This window comes from Eptesicus fuscus, chromosome 4 (assembly GCF_027574615.1).
Source record: "Eptesicus fuscus isolate TK198812 chromosome 4, DD_ASM_mEF_20220401, whole genome shotgun sequence".
NCBI classification, from domain to species: Eukaryota; Metazoa; Chordata; class Mammalia; order Chiroptera; family Vespertilionidae; genus Eptesicus; species Eptesicus fuscus.
This window is the reverse complement of record NC_072476.1, coordinates 291,961-307,727: the sequence shown is the minus strand read 5'-3', so window position 1 is coordinate 307,727 and position 15,767 is coordinate 291,961. Positions and strand designations below refer to the sequence as shown.

General features: G+C 50.0%; 1 protein-coding gene across 1 annotated transcript in view; it reads right to left on the bottom strand.

Annotated features, from left to right (window-relative positions):
* Window positions 1-15,767, bottom strand: part of IQCK (IQ motif containing K) — a 113,862-nt gene that overhangs the window by 21,669 nt on the left and 76,426 nt on the right. Inside the window, exon 8 of the mRNA XM_054714376.1 lies at window positions 9,579-9,690. Coding sequence (XP_054570351.1) covers window positions 9,579-9,690 — 112 coding nt within the window. The remainder of the gene's footprint in view (window positions 1-9,578; window positions 9,691-15,767) is intronic.

Below are 15,767 nucleotides of genomic sequence, written 5' to 3'. Positions count from 1 at the left end.
GCAAAGTCAGACACTGCATTGGCAACCTGGCAGGAGCTACAGTGTGATCTGCAGATGGCTGCTACTTGTATCAGACTTGAAAGTGCCCAGGTGAGGCCAAGCTGTGAACAAGGCAGGCTGGTGGTAGTGCCGGGTCTTAGGCCTTTTATTGGTAGGTTTGGGGCATAGTGACTCCGGATGCTGCTTGTTTAAAATATTTTAGCAAAGTGTGAAGCCTGAGCCAGGATGGGCTATTCATATAGAAAAACCGGTGCAAACAGCTTGGGTGGGGCTTCAAGTTAGATGGGGTGGGGTCTCAGGGAATCACCAGGGTGGAAGGGACAGTGTGAGACAGGCTGATGGAGACTCATATATGGCAGCCAGTCAGCTCTGCCACACAAGAGGTCCCAGCACAGGAACAACGACCCCTGCAAACACCACTGCCATCCCCTAGTTGCTTACCCGATGTCAGATCATCCAATTCTTTCCTGCATGTACCTGGACCACCCAAAGCTGCTGCCTGATGCTGGAGCTCAGAGGAGGTAGGACTTTGTAGAATTCATGTGCCAGCCCTTTAAGAAGGACTGCCTGCGTCTCCAACAGCTCTGTGTTACTCAGCCACAATCCCTGCTGGTTTTCACAGCCCAAAGTTAGGGGGGCTTCTCTTCCCAGCTCTGGAATCCTGAATATCCTCCACAGAGGATATTTAATCAGAAGGCCGTGATCTGCCTTCTGATTAAAAACACGCCACACGTAGGTGTTAGACCAGCTCCTCCTACCAGTCTCAGTGTGCTTTCTTCTTTACTTCTCTGATTGTAGGATTTCCACTCAGGCAGCTTTCAGGTGGTTCTGAATGATGGTTGTTCTGAATATTAGTTGTAATTTTGATGTGGTTGTGGGAGGCAATGAGTACTGGTGTTTATCTATGCCGCCATCTTGGTTCTCAAAGCTAATATTCTTAATAACAACATATATTAACCATATGTTTAACCTTTACATGACTAATAATAGTTAACATTGATTGATCACTTATTATGATGAGTCAGGAACTATTCCAGGTCATTTAATCCTCACAAAACTTGATGGTTGGTTACTAATATTAGTATTTCCATTTTATTATGAACTGAGTCATGGAGAGGTTAAGCAACCATACAGGTTTCACAGTTTTTAAGTGAGAAACTTAATCCAATATGGCTCCATGACCCTTCCAGAAGTTTGTAGATTTATCTAGATCCTATGAAAGCATTCTGCATCTATCCACCTGTAAAGAAAAATGCTGAGCAATCAAATAAAGTAATAAAGGTAACGCGTTTGGAAGCCATTTATAGAAACTTAAATTCTAACTTTGGGGGCAGATCATTTATAGAAGGACATCATCTTTCTTTTTACTTTTTAATTTCAGCCAAGTAGTAAGGGATCTTTAAGCATTTCAACAGAAGGCATGTCTTAGCTGTGAAAAGTTTTAAGTGAAAGGACATATATGAAAGTTGATGTCATAGAATATCCCCACCCACTGGCAAGTCTTAAAAATAGAACTGATGGAAGTAATAGAAAGGCATGAAGTGGCTAGACGTATTTTATTCAGTTTTTAATTTCTCTTGCAGGTTATAATGGAGAATGTATGAGAGAAAAATTAAAATAGAAGTGACACCTTCAGTTTACAGATTATTTCTTCTTAAGGAGCCATGGTATTATCAAAGCAATGATTTCATTTCTAATTAATTACCCCTGAGACATAACCATTCTCATTTCACAGTAGGGAAAATGAAGCACAAAGAAAGTTCCAAAGTTGGTTGGTGACATCACCTGTAAATTGGTACAATGTTTTTGAATGACAATATGGTGGTCACTGTGTAAACTTAATAAGTTCATGTTCTTTGACCCAGCAATTCCATTTCTAGGAATTTATCCTACAGAAATAGTTCTATAAATAACCAAGAGCATATCTACAAAATGATGAGATAGATTTATATATATTGACATGAAAAGATGTCACTGATATATTGCCAAGTGAAGAAAAAAGGAAGTTACAGTAACTATATGTAATATAGTTGTATGTTTATAAATATAGTGAGGCAAATTTAGTTTACAGATGTTCATATTGAAAATAATATAATAACTAACAAATAATACAAGAATAAACTGTTTTGCATACTCACAACTCTAAACCTAATTTGCCCCACCCTGTGAGTGTAAATATACTTCTAGTAGGGGCCCAGTGCACGAAATTCGTGCACTGGGGGTGGGGGGTCCCTCAGCCCAACATGCCCCCTCTCACATACTGGGAGCCCTCAGGGGATGTCCTACTGATGGCTTAGGCCCGATCCCTACAGGAAGCGGGCCTAAGACGCAGTCTGGCCTCCCTTTGTGGGAGGCAACCGGGCTGGTCAGGGGAAGGCACCAGCCCCATCACCCTGCTGCTGCAGCCACTGCCAGTCACCACAGCCACCAAGGTGTTTTTATCAATACGACTCCAGTCCCTTCGCCAAAAAAAACAACAACTTTCTTTAGGCATTTTCAAGATGTGTCTTTCATAGAATATGCATTTCTTTCTTTTTTTTTTTTTTTTTTATCCTTGTCTAAGGATATGTTTCTATTGACTTTTAGAGAATGTGGAAGAGAAAGGGAAAGACAGAGAGAAACATCAAAGTGAGAGGAACACTTTGATTGGTTGCCTCCTGCATGAGCCTTGATCTGGGCCCCAGCCAGGGAGTAGCCTGCAACCTAGGTACATGCCCTTGATCAGAATCAACCCAGACCCTGCTGTCGGCAGGCTGAGGCTCTATCCACTGAGTCAAACCGGCTAGGGCAAGATATGACATTTCTTAGCCCTCCAGCAGCGGACCTTCGTTTTTTTCTCCGGAAGTGTGGTGGAAAAACCCTAGATCACCTTTTTGGATTCTTATTACCCAAGTTACTAAGAATATTACCAGTGACATACAGGAAGCTTAGCCAATGTGCAGTCAGAAAAGGTGTTTCCTCTATAGTTCACACCAATCACCGGCTGTGCCCTGCCCAGGCCTAAAGCCTCTGGCCAAAGCTTTAGGCCTGGGAAGGGGACACTCCCTGTGATCACAGACATCGCACATTGGCAGGGGACCCCAGCTCCCTGCAATCCACCACAGGAGCAGATGCCCTCGCAGGAGCGGACCCCCAGTTGCCTGCGATCCATCACAGGCTCTCCGCTGGTGCCCAAGGCCGGAAAAGCCTCCGGCAGGATGGTTTCCTGGTGGGCGTGGCTGGTGGGCATGGCTGGTGGGTGTAGCGAAGGTACGGTCAATTTGCATATTACTCTTTTATTAGGTAGGCTGTTGGTAGACAGATGGAGAAATGCTATAAGCTGACAGTGGATGTCTCTGGAAAAGAAGTCACTGAAGAGCTGACTGCTGTTAGACGATAGAGCATGTGTGTTAGTCACTTGCGGCAGAGCGAATGCCCGAACCCCGTCCCAAGGCCCGGGCCATGTGCTCTGAGCCCAGCGTCCTATTTGTGGTGAAGTCCTTGCTGTTCCTAATCCCTCGATGGGCAGAAAACTTGGGAGGGAAGGTCCTTATCGTTCACTTGCCCCGGCTTCCTGTCCCAGGAACATGGCGGTAGATTCTGCAGCCTTGGGGCTGGGGACTCAGCCTCACCATCCCCAAACCTCCTCGATTCCTTGGCCCGTGGGCACTGCCTCGCTGGGTCCTGGCTCCCTGTTGGGAAGCTGTGCCTGGGCCAGCACGCCCATTGGCACCAGGGTGACATTAACTAGGACAACATGGCATGAGGTGGCCTTGGGTTCCCTGGCAGTAGGCAGATGTTCTGGCCCTGCTGGCCATGCTACCCTGCGTGAGCCCTGTTCGTCTCAGCCTGGCTTCGCCTGTGCAGTAGAGAGAACACCCCCTGAGAGCAGCGGGAGGTCACGTGGAAACACGGCGCTGGGCCGGTGCCCACGCGAGGCTGAGCTGTGTGAATCGCGGCCACTCCTCAGCTCCAGACGCCCTTCCCGATCTAAGCACTACGTGCCCCAGGGCACCCAGGGCACTAGATGTGGGGTGGCCAGGATGAAGTGTGTGCTTTAAACCACCCTTAAAACCCAATCCTAGTAGTTAAGCTCTGTCATTAGAATCTACACTTAAAATTCTAGATTTAAAATCAGGGAAAGAATTTCTCTGGTCCTCCCCCACCCCAATCCCTCCAGGTTTTCCTGGCTCCCCTCCCCCAGCACGTGCTGCTGGAAGGAGCCCGTGTTCTGGTTGGGGAAGGATGGTTCCTACTGCATCACAGGGTTTTCCTGAGGGAGCAGCCCTCAGAGTCAGTATGCTGCCTTCACCGTGTGGGCCTACCGCTCACCCGTGCTTCTCTGTGACGTAGGAACACTGCTGAGACCCCCATGCACATCACACACAGTGAGGAATGGCCAGGGCCACTGGCCTACCCTCCTTTCTTATGGACACTGTAGGTTATGTGACAGCCCCTACTCCCTCTCTGCTTTGTCTGTAAGAAATCTACAATCCACCAGTGTAGGCCTTGGATTAAGTATTTTGTTTACTTCATTTAGTGGCTCTATCTTTTCCCTACTTAATTTTTTCCTTAACCTAATTACCACATATACTAAAAATAAGCAACTACAAACCACTTTAGGAAGGAGGTAGAGAATAAACAGGTAAACAAATAAAAGTAAACCATCTGTTTTCTTTGACAGGTCAGCTACCTTCACCCTCTTTCTTTAAAATATCAAGACGACATGATAAAGTCATTTAAAGAGTATTGGTACACGAATAAATAATACACACACACACACACACACACAAAATCTGATGTTATGGGAACACTCTATGGTTTCTTTCTTCCTCCTCTTACTAGATTTCCAATTAAATATGGATAGTCCGTTAACAGAGCACAAAGGAAAACTATTATTGACTATATGAAGCTAAAGACATGCTAGTAACTCAGAAGGTACTTTTGATGGCATCTCAAAAATGCATTAGGTATCGTCTTTGGGATTATATTAGCGGCAATTCTTGTCACAAACATTTTAAAATAATTCCTGCAACTGTCCTGATAGATAGAGACACAAGGATAATGTCACCAGCCTCTGTCCTAAAAGAAAACCCTGTTTGGGGTGCCTCTAACTCTGAGTAACATGAGACGGGTTATAAATGACTACAACCACCCAACAGCTGGCGCTGGGCCCCTTAGCCTCCTGGCTGCACCACGGCTGCCCAGGCAATGAACGTGGCGAGTTTATTCATATTAGTACAGAGTGCAGTCTGAATAAATGCTTCCCCAGGAGAACAGTGTTTGTTTGCTGGGTTTGCACACATATGGGTTTGTGGGATTTCTAAATGAAGTTAAAAAATGCCATTTTTATTTGTCAGCACTCTGCTTGTCTTTTTAAAAAAATAAATGTATTTTTATTGATTTCGGAGAGGGAGAGAGAAACAATGATGAGAGAGGATCATTGATCAGCTGCCTCCTGCACACCCGCTACTAGGGATCAAGCCTGCAACCAGGCATGTATGTGCCCAGACCAGGAATCAAACTGAGACCTCTTGGTTCATAGGTCAATGCTCAACCACTGAGCCACGCCCGCCGGGCTCTGCCTGTCTTTTTTTTGCAAATCTAAAGAAGGACTAACATATGTTTCCATTCATTTTCAAATGGCTTCATCAGAGGTCTGTGGATCTAACCACAGTGCCACCCTGGCTGGGGACTTCTCTCAATCTCCACACTAGCAACCAGATTCCTAAGGCTCAAAACTGGAAGTAACTGTAGTGCGTGAGCTTGACAAATGACTCAGCGTGGGGACACCCAATGGGACGCTTAGTGGCAGGTGGTCCCCTGCTCCTACATGGGGGCTTTGGTTAACATGACACAAACAGCAAGAACCTGATGCCCAGAAACTGGACAAGAATATGCCATGTTCAGGAGATTCCTGGGGTCTGATGGGGACCCGGAGGGCGTCCTGTCTGCCTCTCCCCTCAGGCATGTGTGAGAACACTGAGCACAGGAAGCGCTCCCCCCAGGCGGGTGACCTTGGGCAAGTCCCTCGACCTCCCTTTCTTCATCTGCAGACTGAAGCCCAGGGATCCAACCACCAAGTATGCATAGACTACCTGCTCCATGCCAGCCTCTGTGCCAGGCTCCATGCCAGGCCTGGGGCATCAGGATGAAAGACAGCCCAGTCCTGACATGGACCCCAGGGAGCTGAGTCGGTGGCAGAAAGCAACCCCTGTGATGTGAAAGTACATGGGTATCTCAATGGCACTCTCAAACCCCCATGTGAGAACCATGTGCCAGGACCTCTTCTGATCATCTCCTCTGAACCTTCACCAACCACCCGAGACAGAGGCTGGTGTCAGTCCCACTGCACACAGCCACCCGAGGCACGACGAGGCGGCTGGGTCCGGGTCCCCAGATGAAGGTGACGGGATTCCACGACCACCTGGCTGATTCATCAGGCGTGCAGACTGCCCTCCTCACGCCCTGCAGATCTGGGGACGTGTTTAGGGTGCTACTGAACCCCGTCCTGCTGGGTGTCCTCTTGTCTGGGTCAGGAGAAGAATGCGTGCTCTGCCCTGGCTGCTGGGCACTCACTGTCCGCTCCCTGCCACATGGCACACGCCCTCCATCAGCCAACCAGAGCCAGCCAACTCACAAGAGTAAGCACAACAGGGAGAAGCATGCTTGTTGCCCTCCCCGGCCTGAAACGCAGTTGCGTGGTCAGTTACAGCTCAAACTTCTTAACAAGGGACAGTCGGACAAGAGCCCCGACACGCATGCCTGCACCGGTGCTGTGAGCCACTCATGGAAGCCTCACACTCCACTCACTCCTTCACCTGTTCGCTCACTCACTCACTCACTCACTCACTCCTTCACCTGTTCACTCACTCACTCACTCACTCACTCACTCACTCCTTCACCTGTTCGCTCACTCATTCACTCACTCACTCACTCACTCACTCACTCACTCACTCCTTCACCTGTTCACTCACTCACTCACTCCTTCACCTGTTCACTCACTCACTCACTCACTCACTCACTCACTCACTCCTTCACCTGTTCACTCACTCACTCACTCCTTCACCTGTTCACTCACTCACTCACTCACTCACTCACTCACTCACTCCTTCACCTGTTCGCTCACTCATTCACTCACTCACTCACTCACTCACTCACTCCTTCACCTGTTCACTCACTCACTCACTCCTTCACCTGTTCACTCACTCACTCACTCACTCACTCACTCACTCACTCACTCACTCACTCACTCCTTCACCTGTTCGCTCACTCATTCACTCACTCACTCACTCACTCACTCACTCACTCACTCCTTCACCTGTTCACTCACTCACTCACTCACTCACTCCTTCACCTGTTCACTCATTCACTTACTCACTCACTCATTCACTCACTCACTCACTCCTTCACCTGTTCGCTCACTCATTCACTCACTCATTCACTCACTCACTCACTCACTCACTCACTCCTTCACTCACTCACTCACTCACTCACTCACTCACTCACTCACTCACTCACTCACTCACTCACTCCCTCCCTCCTTCACCTGTTCACTCACTCACTCACTCACTCATTCACTCACTCACTCACTCACTCGTTCACTCACTCACTCACTCACTCCTTCACCTGTTCACTCATTCACTCACTCACTCACTCCCTCCTTCACCTGTTCACTCATTCACTCATTCACTCACTCACTCACTCACTCACTCACTCATTCACTCACTCAATTCACTCACTCACTCACTCACTCCCTCCTTCACCTGTTCACTCACTCACTCACTCACTCATTCACTCACTCACTCACTCACTCCCTCCTTCACCTGTTCACTCACTCACTCACTCACTCACTCGTTCACTCACTCACTCACTCACTCCTTCACCTGTTCACTCACTCACTCACTCACTCACTCCCTCCTTCACCTGTTCACTCACTCACTCACTCATTCACTCACTCACTCACTCACTCACTCCTTCACCTGTTCACTCATTCACTCACTCATTCACTCTCACTCACTCAATCCTTCACCTGTTCACTCACTCACTCACTCACTCACTCATTCACTCACTCACTCACTCCTTCACCTGTTCACTCATTCACTCACTCACTCACTCACTCCTTCACCTGTTCACTCATTCACTCTCACTCACTCACTCATTCACTCACTCACTCATTCACTCACTCACTCACTCACTCACTCCTTCACCTGTTCACTCATTCACTCACTCATTCACTCTCACTCACTCAATCCTTCACCTGTTCACTCACTCACTCACTCACTCATTCACTCACTCACTCACTCACTCCTTCACCTGTTCACTCATTCACTCACTCACTCACTCACTCCTTCACCTGTTCACTCATTCACTCTCACTCACTCACTCATTCACTCACTCACTCATTCACTCACTCACTCACTCATTCACTCACTCATTCACTCACTCACTCACTCACTCATTCACTCACTCACTCACTCATTCACTCACTCATTCACTCACTCACTCACTCACTCATTCACTTACTCATTCACTCACTCACTCACTCACTCATTCACTCTCACTCACTCACTCATTCACTCACTCACTCCTTCACCTGTTCACTCATTCACTCATTCACTCCCTCACTCATTCACTCACTCACTCACTCACTCACTCATTCACTCACTCATTCACTCACTCTCACTCCTTCACCTGTTCACTCATTCACTCATTCACTCACTCATTCACTCACTCATTTACTCACTCTCACTCCTTCACCTGTTCACTCATTCACTCATTCACTCACTCACTCATTCACTCACTCATTCACTCACTCTCACTCCTTCACCTGTTCACTCATTCACTCATTCACTCACTCATTCACTCACTCTCACTCCTTCACCTGTTCACTCATTCACTCATTCACTCACTCATTCACTCACTCTCACTCCTTCACCTGTTCACTCATTCACTCATTCACTCACTCATTCACTCACTCATTTACTCCTTCACCTGTTCACTCATTCACTCATTCACTCCCTCACTCATTCACTCACTCACTCACTCATTCACTCACTCATTCACTCACTCTCACTCCTTCACCTGTTCACTCATTCACTCATTCACTCACTCATTCACTCACTCTCACTCATTCACCTGTTCACTCATTCATTCACTCATTCACTCACTCATTTACTCACTCTCACTCCTTCACCTGTTCACTCATTCACTCATTCACTCATTCACTCACTCATTCACTCCCTCATTCACTTACTCACTCACTCACTCATTCAGCCAGTACTCATTTGGGCCCACTTTGTGGCAGGTACTGGACTAGAGAAAGTCTTGTCCTCATGGAGCTCACACTAGCAGTGAAGACAAATAGCACAACAAACAGCAAGTGCACTCACGATGAGCGGGCCTCTCCTCCTGCCCACGTAGCAAAGGGCACAAAGCAACTGGGGCCCAGCTCCTCCTCAGTGTGCATCCTGCTGCCCGTCAGACCCAGGAACCTCAGCATTCACATGGTGCCCGGGTGCCCGGGTGCCCGGGGCCCATCCCAAAGCAGCAAGTCAGAGTCTCTGGAGATGAGGCCTTGCCTCTGCTCCACAGCCCACCTTTCTGCTCTTGCTTGGCCCAGAAGAGTCTGACCCGCTCGCGGATGTGCTTGTCCTCACGCAGCTTCTTCTGCCACTGACGCAGCTCCTGGATCTCAGGATCACAGCGAACCTGAAAAACCCCCAAAGCGTGAGTTCCCCTTGAACCTGAACCCCCCAAAGCACGAGTCCCCCTTGAACCTGAATTCCCCCAAAGCGTGAGTTCCCCTTGAACCTGAACCCCCCAAAGTGCGAGTTCCCCTTGAATCTGAATCCCCCCAAAGCATGAGTCCCCCTTGAACCTGAAAACCCCCCAAAGCGTGAGTCCCCCTTGAACCTGAAAACCCCCCAAAGCTTGAGTCCCCCTTGAACCTGAAAACCTCCCAAAGCACGAGTCCCCCTTGAACCTGAAACCCCCAAAGCACGAGTTCCCCTTGAACCTGAAAACCCCCCAAAGCGTGAGTCCCCCTTAAACCTGAAAACCCCCCAAAGCGTGAGTCCCCCTTGAACCTGAAAACCCCCCAAAGCACGAGTTCCCCTTGAACCTGAATCCCCCCAAAGCGTTAGTCTCCTTCGCTTGGGTGAACTCAGCTTGTTAGCCCCCCGTGGGACCCTACAAACCGATCTGACAGCTTCCAGCTCCAATGAGCCATCTCTGCTCTAAAGTTTACATAAAGTGTGAGCACAAGTAAAGTGTGAGGCTTTGCAATTCTAACGGAGGTGGGGACGGAAATATGATGGGGCCACATATGCAGTTTCAGATTTCCTTGCAGTTTCCTCTTAAACGTTAAAACAAGCTGCTGGCTTTATATTCAAGAATATATTTTATTTAAGCTAAAAGATCCGAAATGTCATTTCAACACGCACTCAATATAAAAGCATGACTGAAGGGTCCCAGGTTTGGTTCTGGTCAAGGGCACATGCCAGGGTTACATGCTCGATCCCCAGCAGGGGTTGTGCAGGAGGCAGCCCATCAATGATTCTCATCATTGATGTTTCTCTCTCTCCCCCTCTCCCTTCCTCTCTGAAATCAATAAAAATGTTAAAATAAAAATTACTTATAAAATATATAATTATGCAAATTTCAGAGTAAAAGCAGCCCTATATGAATGTCATAGAACATAAGGTAATCACCAGAATCTTTCTATTACAAATCAGTGTTTTTTCTGTAGTTCTGAAAGTCTCATGCTCATAGGAGTAGGTACCCTCAACATTCCTCCTCGGGGCTAAACAAGATCATACACAACTTTCCCACAGGCTTTTCTGTATCAGGGACTCAAGGCCACAAAACCCTTCGTCTGCACTGTGACACTGACACCCTCAACAGAACAGACCGGAGGAGCTCCTAGTTACTAAAGGAAGGTGGCACTGACTGTAGTCAGCAAGCTGGCTGTGCCTCGTTACAGTCAGGTTCTTTCTTTACACTTGGTTTATCTTGAAAGCCTGGAAGGGCACACAGAGTGTGGGTTTATCATGGAGGGAGGAAATGGGTGCGAGGACTTTCCTTCTCTACCCCATATCCTTCTGTGTTGGATTGGTCGGGACCAGAAACCCTTTATTGTTCTTGATTTCATTTCAAACTAGAGGCCGTGCACAGGGGGCACGGGGCGGGGGGGGGGGGGGGGGGGGGGGGAGCAGGTACCTCAGCCCGGCCTGCGCCCTCTTGCAGTCCCAGAGCCCTTGGGGGATGTCTGACTGACGGCTTAGACCCACTCCTCGCTAGGTGCCAAGTGATCGCCGCAGGTCCTGGGAGTCCGAATCAAGGCTCTGCACTCAGGAGGCAGCCGCCTTCCAGTGGGTCTCCCCAGAGCAGAGCTAGACAGGCCTCTCCCAGGAAGCCATGCCTTTTTTTTTTTACTAAGTCCCTTTAATAATAAAGCCATATCACAGTATGACTTGGAAAAATGGAATTTCCCCCAGTAGCTCACTTGGTGACAATTGAGATAAAGTTCCTCCAACTTTTCTTGGTACTTGCTTACCCAACTCATCAGGGGATGACTAAGTTGCAAAAGCATGGAAGGTATTCAGTGAACTTTGCAATGATTTATAGGGTTAAATTACAGGCCAGTTTGCTATGCCAAAGACCATAGCACCGCACAATGCTTTGACCTCTTCCTTGCATGAGTACCCAGAACTGACATTTATGTGGTTACAGCTGCCCAGATGTTTCCAGTGTACAGTCAAGGGCAAGAGCCACTGCTCTGGACACTTAATGCCTCCACTGGTGGCTCAAAGCACAGTCCCCACACTGGCAGCGTCAGCATTGCCTGAGAACTACACGCCCCGGCCTCCTGATCCAGATACTCTAGGGGTATGGCCAGCAACCTGTGCGCTACCAGGCTCCCCAGAGCTGGGATGCAGCCTAGTACATGTGAGCAGCCTGATGCTGAGCCCGGCAATCCCGGCTCCCGGGCCCTGCCCCTGGACAGCTCTGCTGCTCTCCTCATCATGTGGGGGAATGTATGCCCGGCTCAGCACCTAGGTGAGCCTCGGAGCAGATTCCAGAGTCCGGCTTCAAGACTGGGAGCTTCCATTGCTGTCCCCTGGAATGTTCCTTCCATCATGGAAGACGGCGAGTCTGGCTACTGCAGGATTAGAGCATGTGGAACCCTGCAGGCCTCAGTCAGGAGCCAGCACCAGGCCCGATGCAGGGGGTACAGGGGTGCGGCGAATTTAACCTTCCAGTCCCCCCTACCCCACACCCCTTGTCACCACTGAGTGCAGCTCTGCAAGTGAGTCAGGGAGGAGCCAGCAGCTAACCCACAGAATCGTGGGAAATAGTCCATTCTTTTGGTTTTAAGTCACTAAGATTTAGCAGTTTACACATAAACTTTGCCTGAAGGGCACTGGTTAGCCCTTTAAAGAAAGACTACAGCCGAAACAGGTTTGGCTCAGTGGATAGAGCGTCGGCCTGCGGACTCAAGGGTCCCAGGTTCGATTCCGGTCAAGGGCATGTACCTTGGTTGAGGGCACATCCCCAGTAGGGGGTGTGCAAGAGGCAGCTGGTCGATGTTTCTCTCTCATCGATGTTTCTGACTCTCTATCCCTCTCTCTTCCTCTCTGTAAAAAATCAATAAAATATTTTTTTTTTTAAAAAGAAAGACTACAGGACAGTTGGACCTTGGTCAGGCCAGCTGCTAGGGGCTCAGATGCAGGGCCACACCCTTGTTTTTTCTTTTTATTTTAAACTAGGGGGCCCGGTGCACAAAATTTGTGCATGGGGTGGAGCGTCCCTCAGCCCAACCTGTACCCTCTCCAATCCGGGACACCTGGGGGGATGTCCAACTGCACTTTTAACAGATGACAGCTCCATTGTTGTTTCTTTCTTTTCATGCTTAAACCCATTGGAATTAGTAGGTATTCAAAGTGTGTACACATTTTGGGTGAAAGGAACCAACGGCGGGTTAGAAACCCCCAGACAGGGAACCTCGCTCACTCCCCATGTCTCCCCACTCCGTTTTCCACCTTCTAGGGCAGCGGGAGAGTCAATGTTTTCTCTCATTAACTCGGAAAAGCACGTCCTGTCACCCGCTGCCCGGCAGGAGCGCGCTAGGCCCCTAGCGAGCGAGGCTCAGTCAGGGCGGCCTTCGCTCGTGGGCGCCGGCACCCAAAGTGCACATTCCTCCTCTGCAGTTACCCCGACATTTCACTGAGAGCACGGAGCTCCTCGCCTCCTCTGGGCTCCCGATCCCGAACACTGACCAAAGGCATCTCAGCGAGGGCCGCCAGCGCCCACCAGGTGTGTCTGTCCACACCTGCTCCCGCCTCAGCACCTGCATTAGCCGCACAGAGGCGATCTCCTCGCCGCACTGGCCTCCATGGGAACAGGGCGTCACCACTCCGCCCTCTCTCTGTCATCTCACAGGCACCACCCTCAGCACCCAGAACACCCAGGCACTCTCCAAAGGATGTGAGCGTGCTGGAGGGGATGTGCGCTTGTCCTGTGGGGGATGTAGGCATGCTGGGGCTGACGGAAGTGTGGAGGAGGGGTGGGGGGAATGTGCGCGCGCAGTAGTCCGGGACTGTAGCGGGCGCATGTGAGTGACAGCACGCTGGAGGACCTTCACACGCCAAGTGGGGGTGGGGGGGGAGGATGTGTGCACCGAGGCCTGCGCCTGCACCCTCGCAGATCCACATGGCGCGGCCAGGAGGGCGTCAATCTGGCCCGCCAAGGTGGCTGTCCCTGCAATCACACACCTTCTGGGCCAGGAGGCTGCACCGGGATCAGCCAGCAGGGAGGGTGAGGACGAGGGCGGCCAGCTGAGAGGGCTCCACAGATGGCCAGCAAGCCATCAGTCACAGGGGCCGCTGCCACCACAGCCGCCTTGTCGCTGGGGCCTGTGCTACCTCTGTTGCTGGGGTCCTCCCAGGTCCGGGGCATGCAGTGCTGTCTGCCTCCTCCGGAGCCAGGTGCGCTCTGAGGGTAGGATCTTCCCACGGCCTTGCTGGAAACAGCTCAGGGAGGGCGCCTCAGGGCTGGTGGGACTGAGGGAAGTGGGGGTGTAGCATGGAGGTGGTGCCTGCACCTCTGTTAACTTACACAATGTGTTTTATACCACAGCATGTGGCGGCAGCTGTGAGTGGTGCCAAGCGGAGCCTGCGGGCCGAGCTGAAGCAGTGCTTGTGGGCCATCAGGAGCGCTCACAGCCACCACCTCCACCATGTGGGGAGTACAGGCCGCCTTCTGCCAGGCCTGCCTCCCCCACTCCCGTCCCCGCTGCCACAAGTCCCTGCCCACCCAAGCCTGCTGCGTGCGCAGCCTGCTGTTTGGTCACCTGTCTGGTCATTTAGGTCGTGACGGCCCCTGGCTTTTTATATATTAGGATAATTCTTTATTGTTGAAAGTATTACATGTCCCCCCCCCCCCCCACCACCATTGACCCCTCCAGCCCGCACCTGCACCCCAGGCCTTCAGCACCCTATTGTCTGTGTCCATGGGTGATGCATACATGCATACAAGGTCTTTGGCTGATTACCTACCCCCACCCCCCCTTCCCTCTGAGATCCTGCACTCTGCTCCATGCTTCTATGTCTCTGGATCTGTTTTGTTCTTCAGTTTATTTTGTTCACTAGATTCCACATATGAGTGAGATCATGTGATACTTGTCTTTCTCTGACTGACTTATTTCACTTAGCATGATACGCTCCAGGTCCCTCCATGCTGTCTCAAAGGGTAGGAGATCTTTCTTTTTACTGCTGCATAGTATTCCATGGTGTAAATGTACCACAGCTTTTTATCCACTCATCTGCTGATGGGCACTTGGGCTGTTTCCAGGTCTTAGCTATGGTGAACTGTGCTGCTATGAACACAGTCCACACCCTCGTTTCATGCTCTGATGTCACAGCTAGAAACTCTTTAGAAGTGTGAACAAGGGGCTGTGCAGTTATTTTACGCTGGGCCCTACGGACTCTGCAGCTGGTCGTGCTGACATGCAGTTTTCCCACTTACACCTGGGAGTTAGATTTATCAGCTTTTGCCATATATTTGGGATATGTTGTGACTGAGCAAATAAAAGGGGGGCTTTACAGGCAGTCTGGCAAGTTGCCAAAACATTTTCTGGGCAGAATCAGGAAAATCACTTACAGCTATAACCTGAATACATTTAAACAAGCACAGGGCCCGGTGGGGGCAGGAGCAGGGCCTGGCAGGGAAGCCCAGCCCCTCACAGCCCAAACGCACTATTTATAGTGCCATGGCCTACTTTGCCCCCCCTCCTACCGCCCCCCGCCATGCCCTGAGAATTCCCTGAGAACTGCTGATAGAATCCAGGTGCCTGCATTTGGGACACGGCTGGAATCACGCTGGGACAGACAAAGGTCTTTCTGATTAGCTTGAAGACATTTTGAAAAACAGCAATTTCTTTGACAAGGAATAACAATATTAAGAAAAAGTATCAGGAAATGATCAGAAATATATTCTTAGGGAAGAAAGTGCACGGATCTGATCAAGTCAACAAGCAGCTAGCACTTGTGAGGCCTTCACCTGTGCCAGGCGCTGTGCTGAGCACTGACGTCCATCATCGATACCACCACACCTACCTGAGGGCAGCACCTCTATTACCTCCAACTCACAGGAAAGGGGACTGAGCTGGGAAAATTCAGTAGCACAGGGAAGGTCCTGGGGCTTGTAAGCTGGATTCAAACAGCAGCCTGGCCCCACCCTCACCCCTGGCCCCTCCCTCCACAGCCTGGCCCCGCCCCCACCCCTGC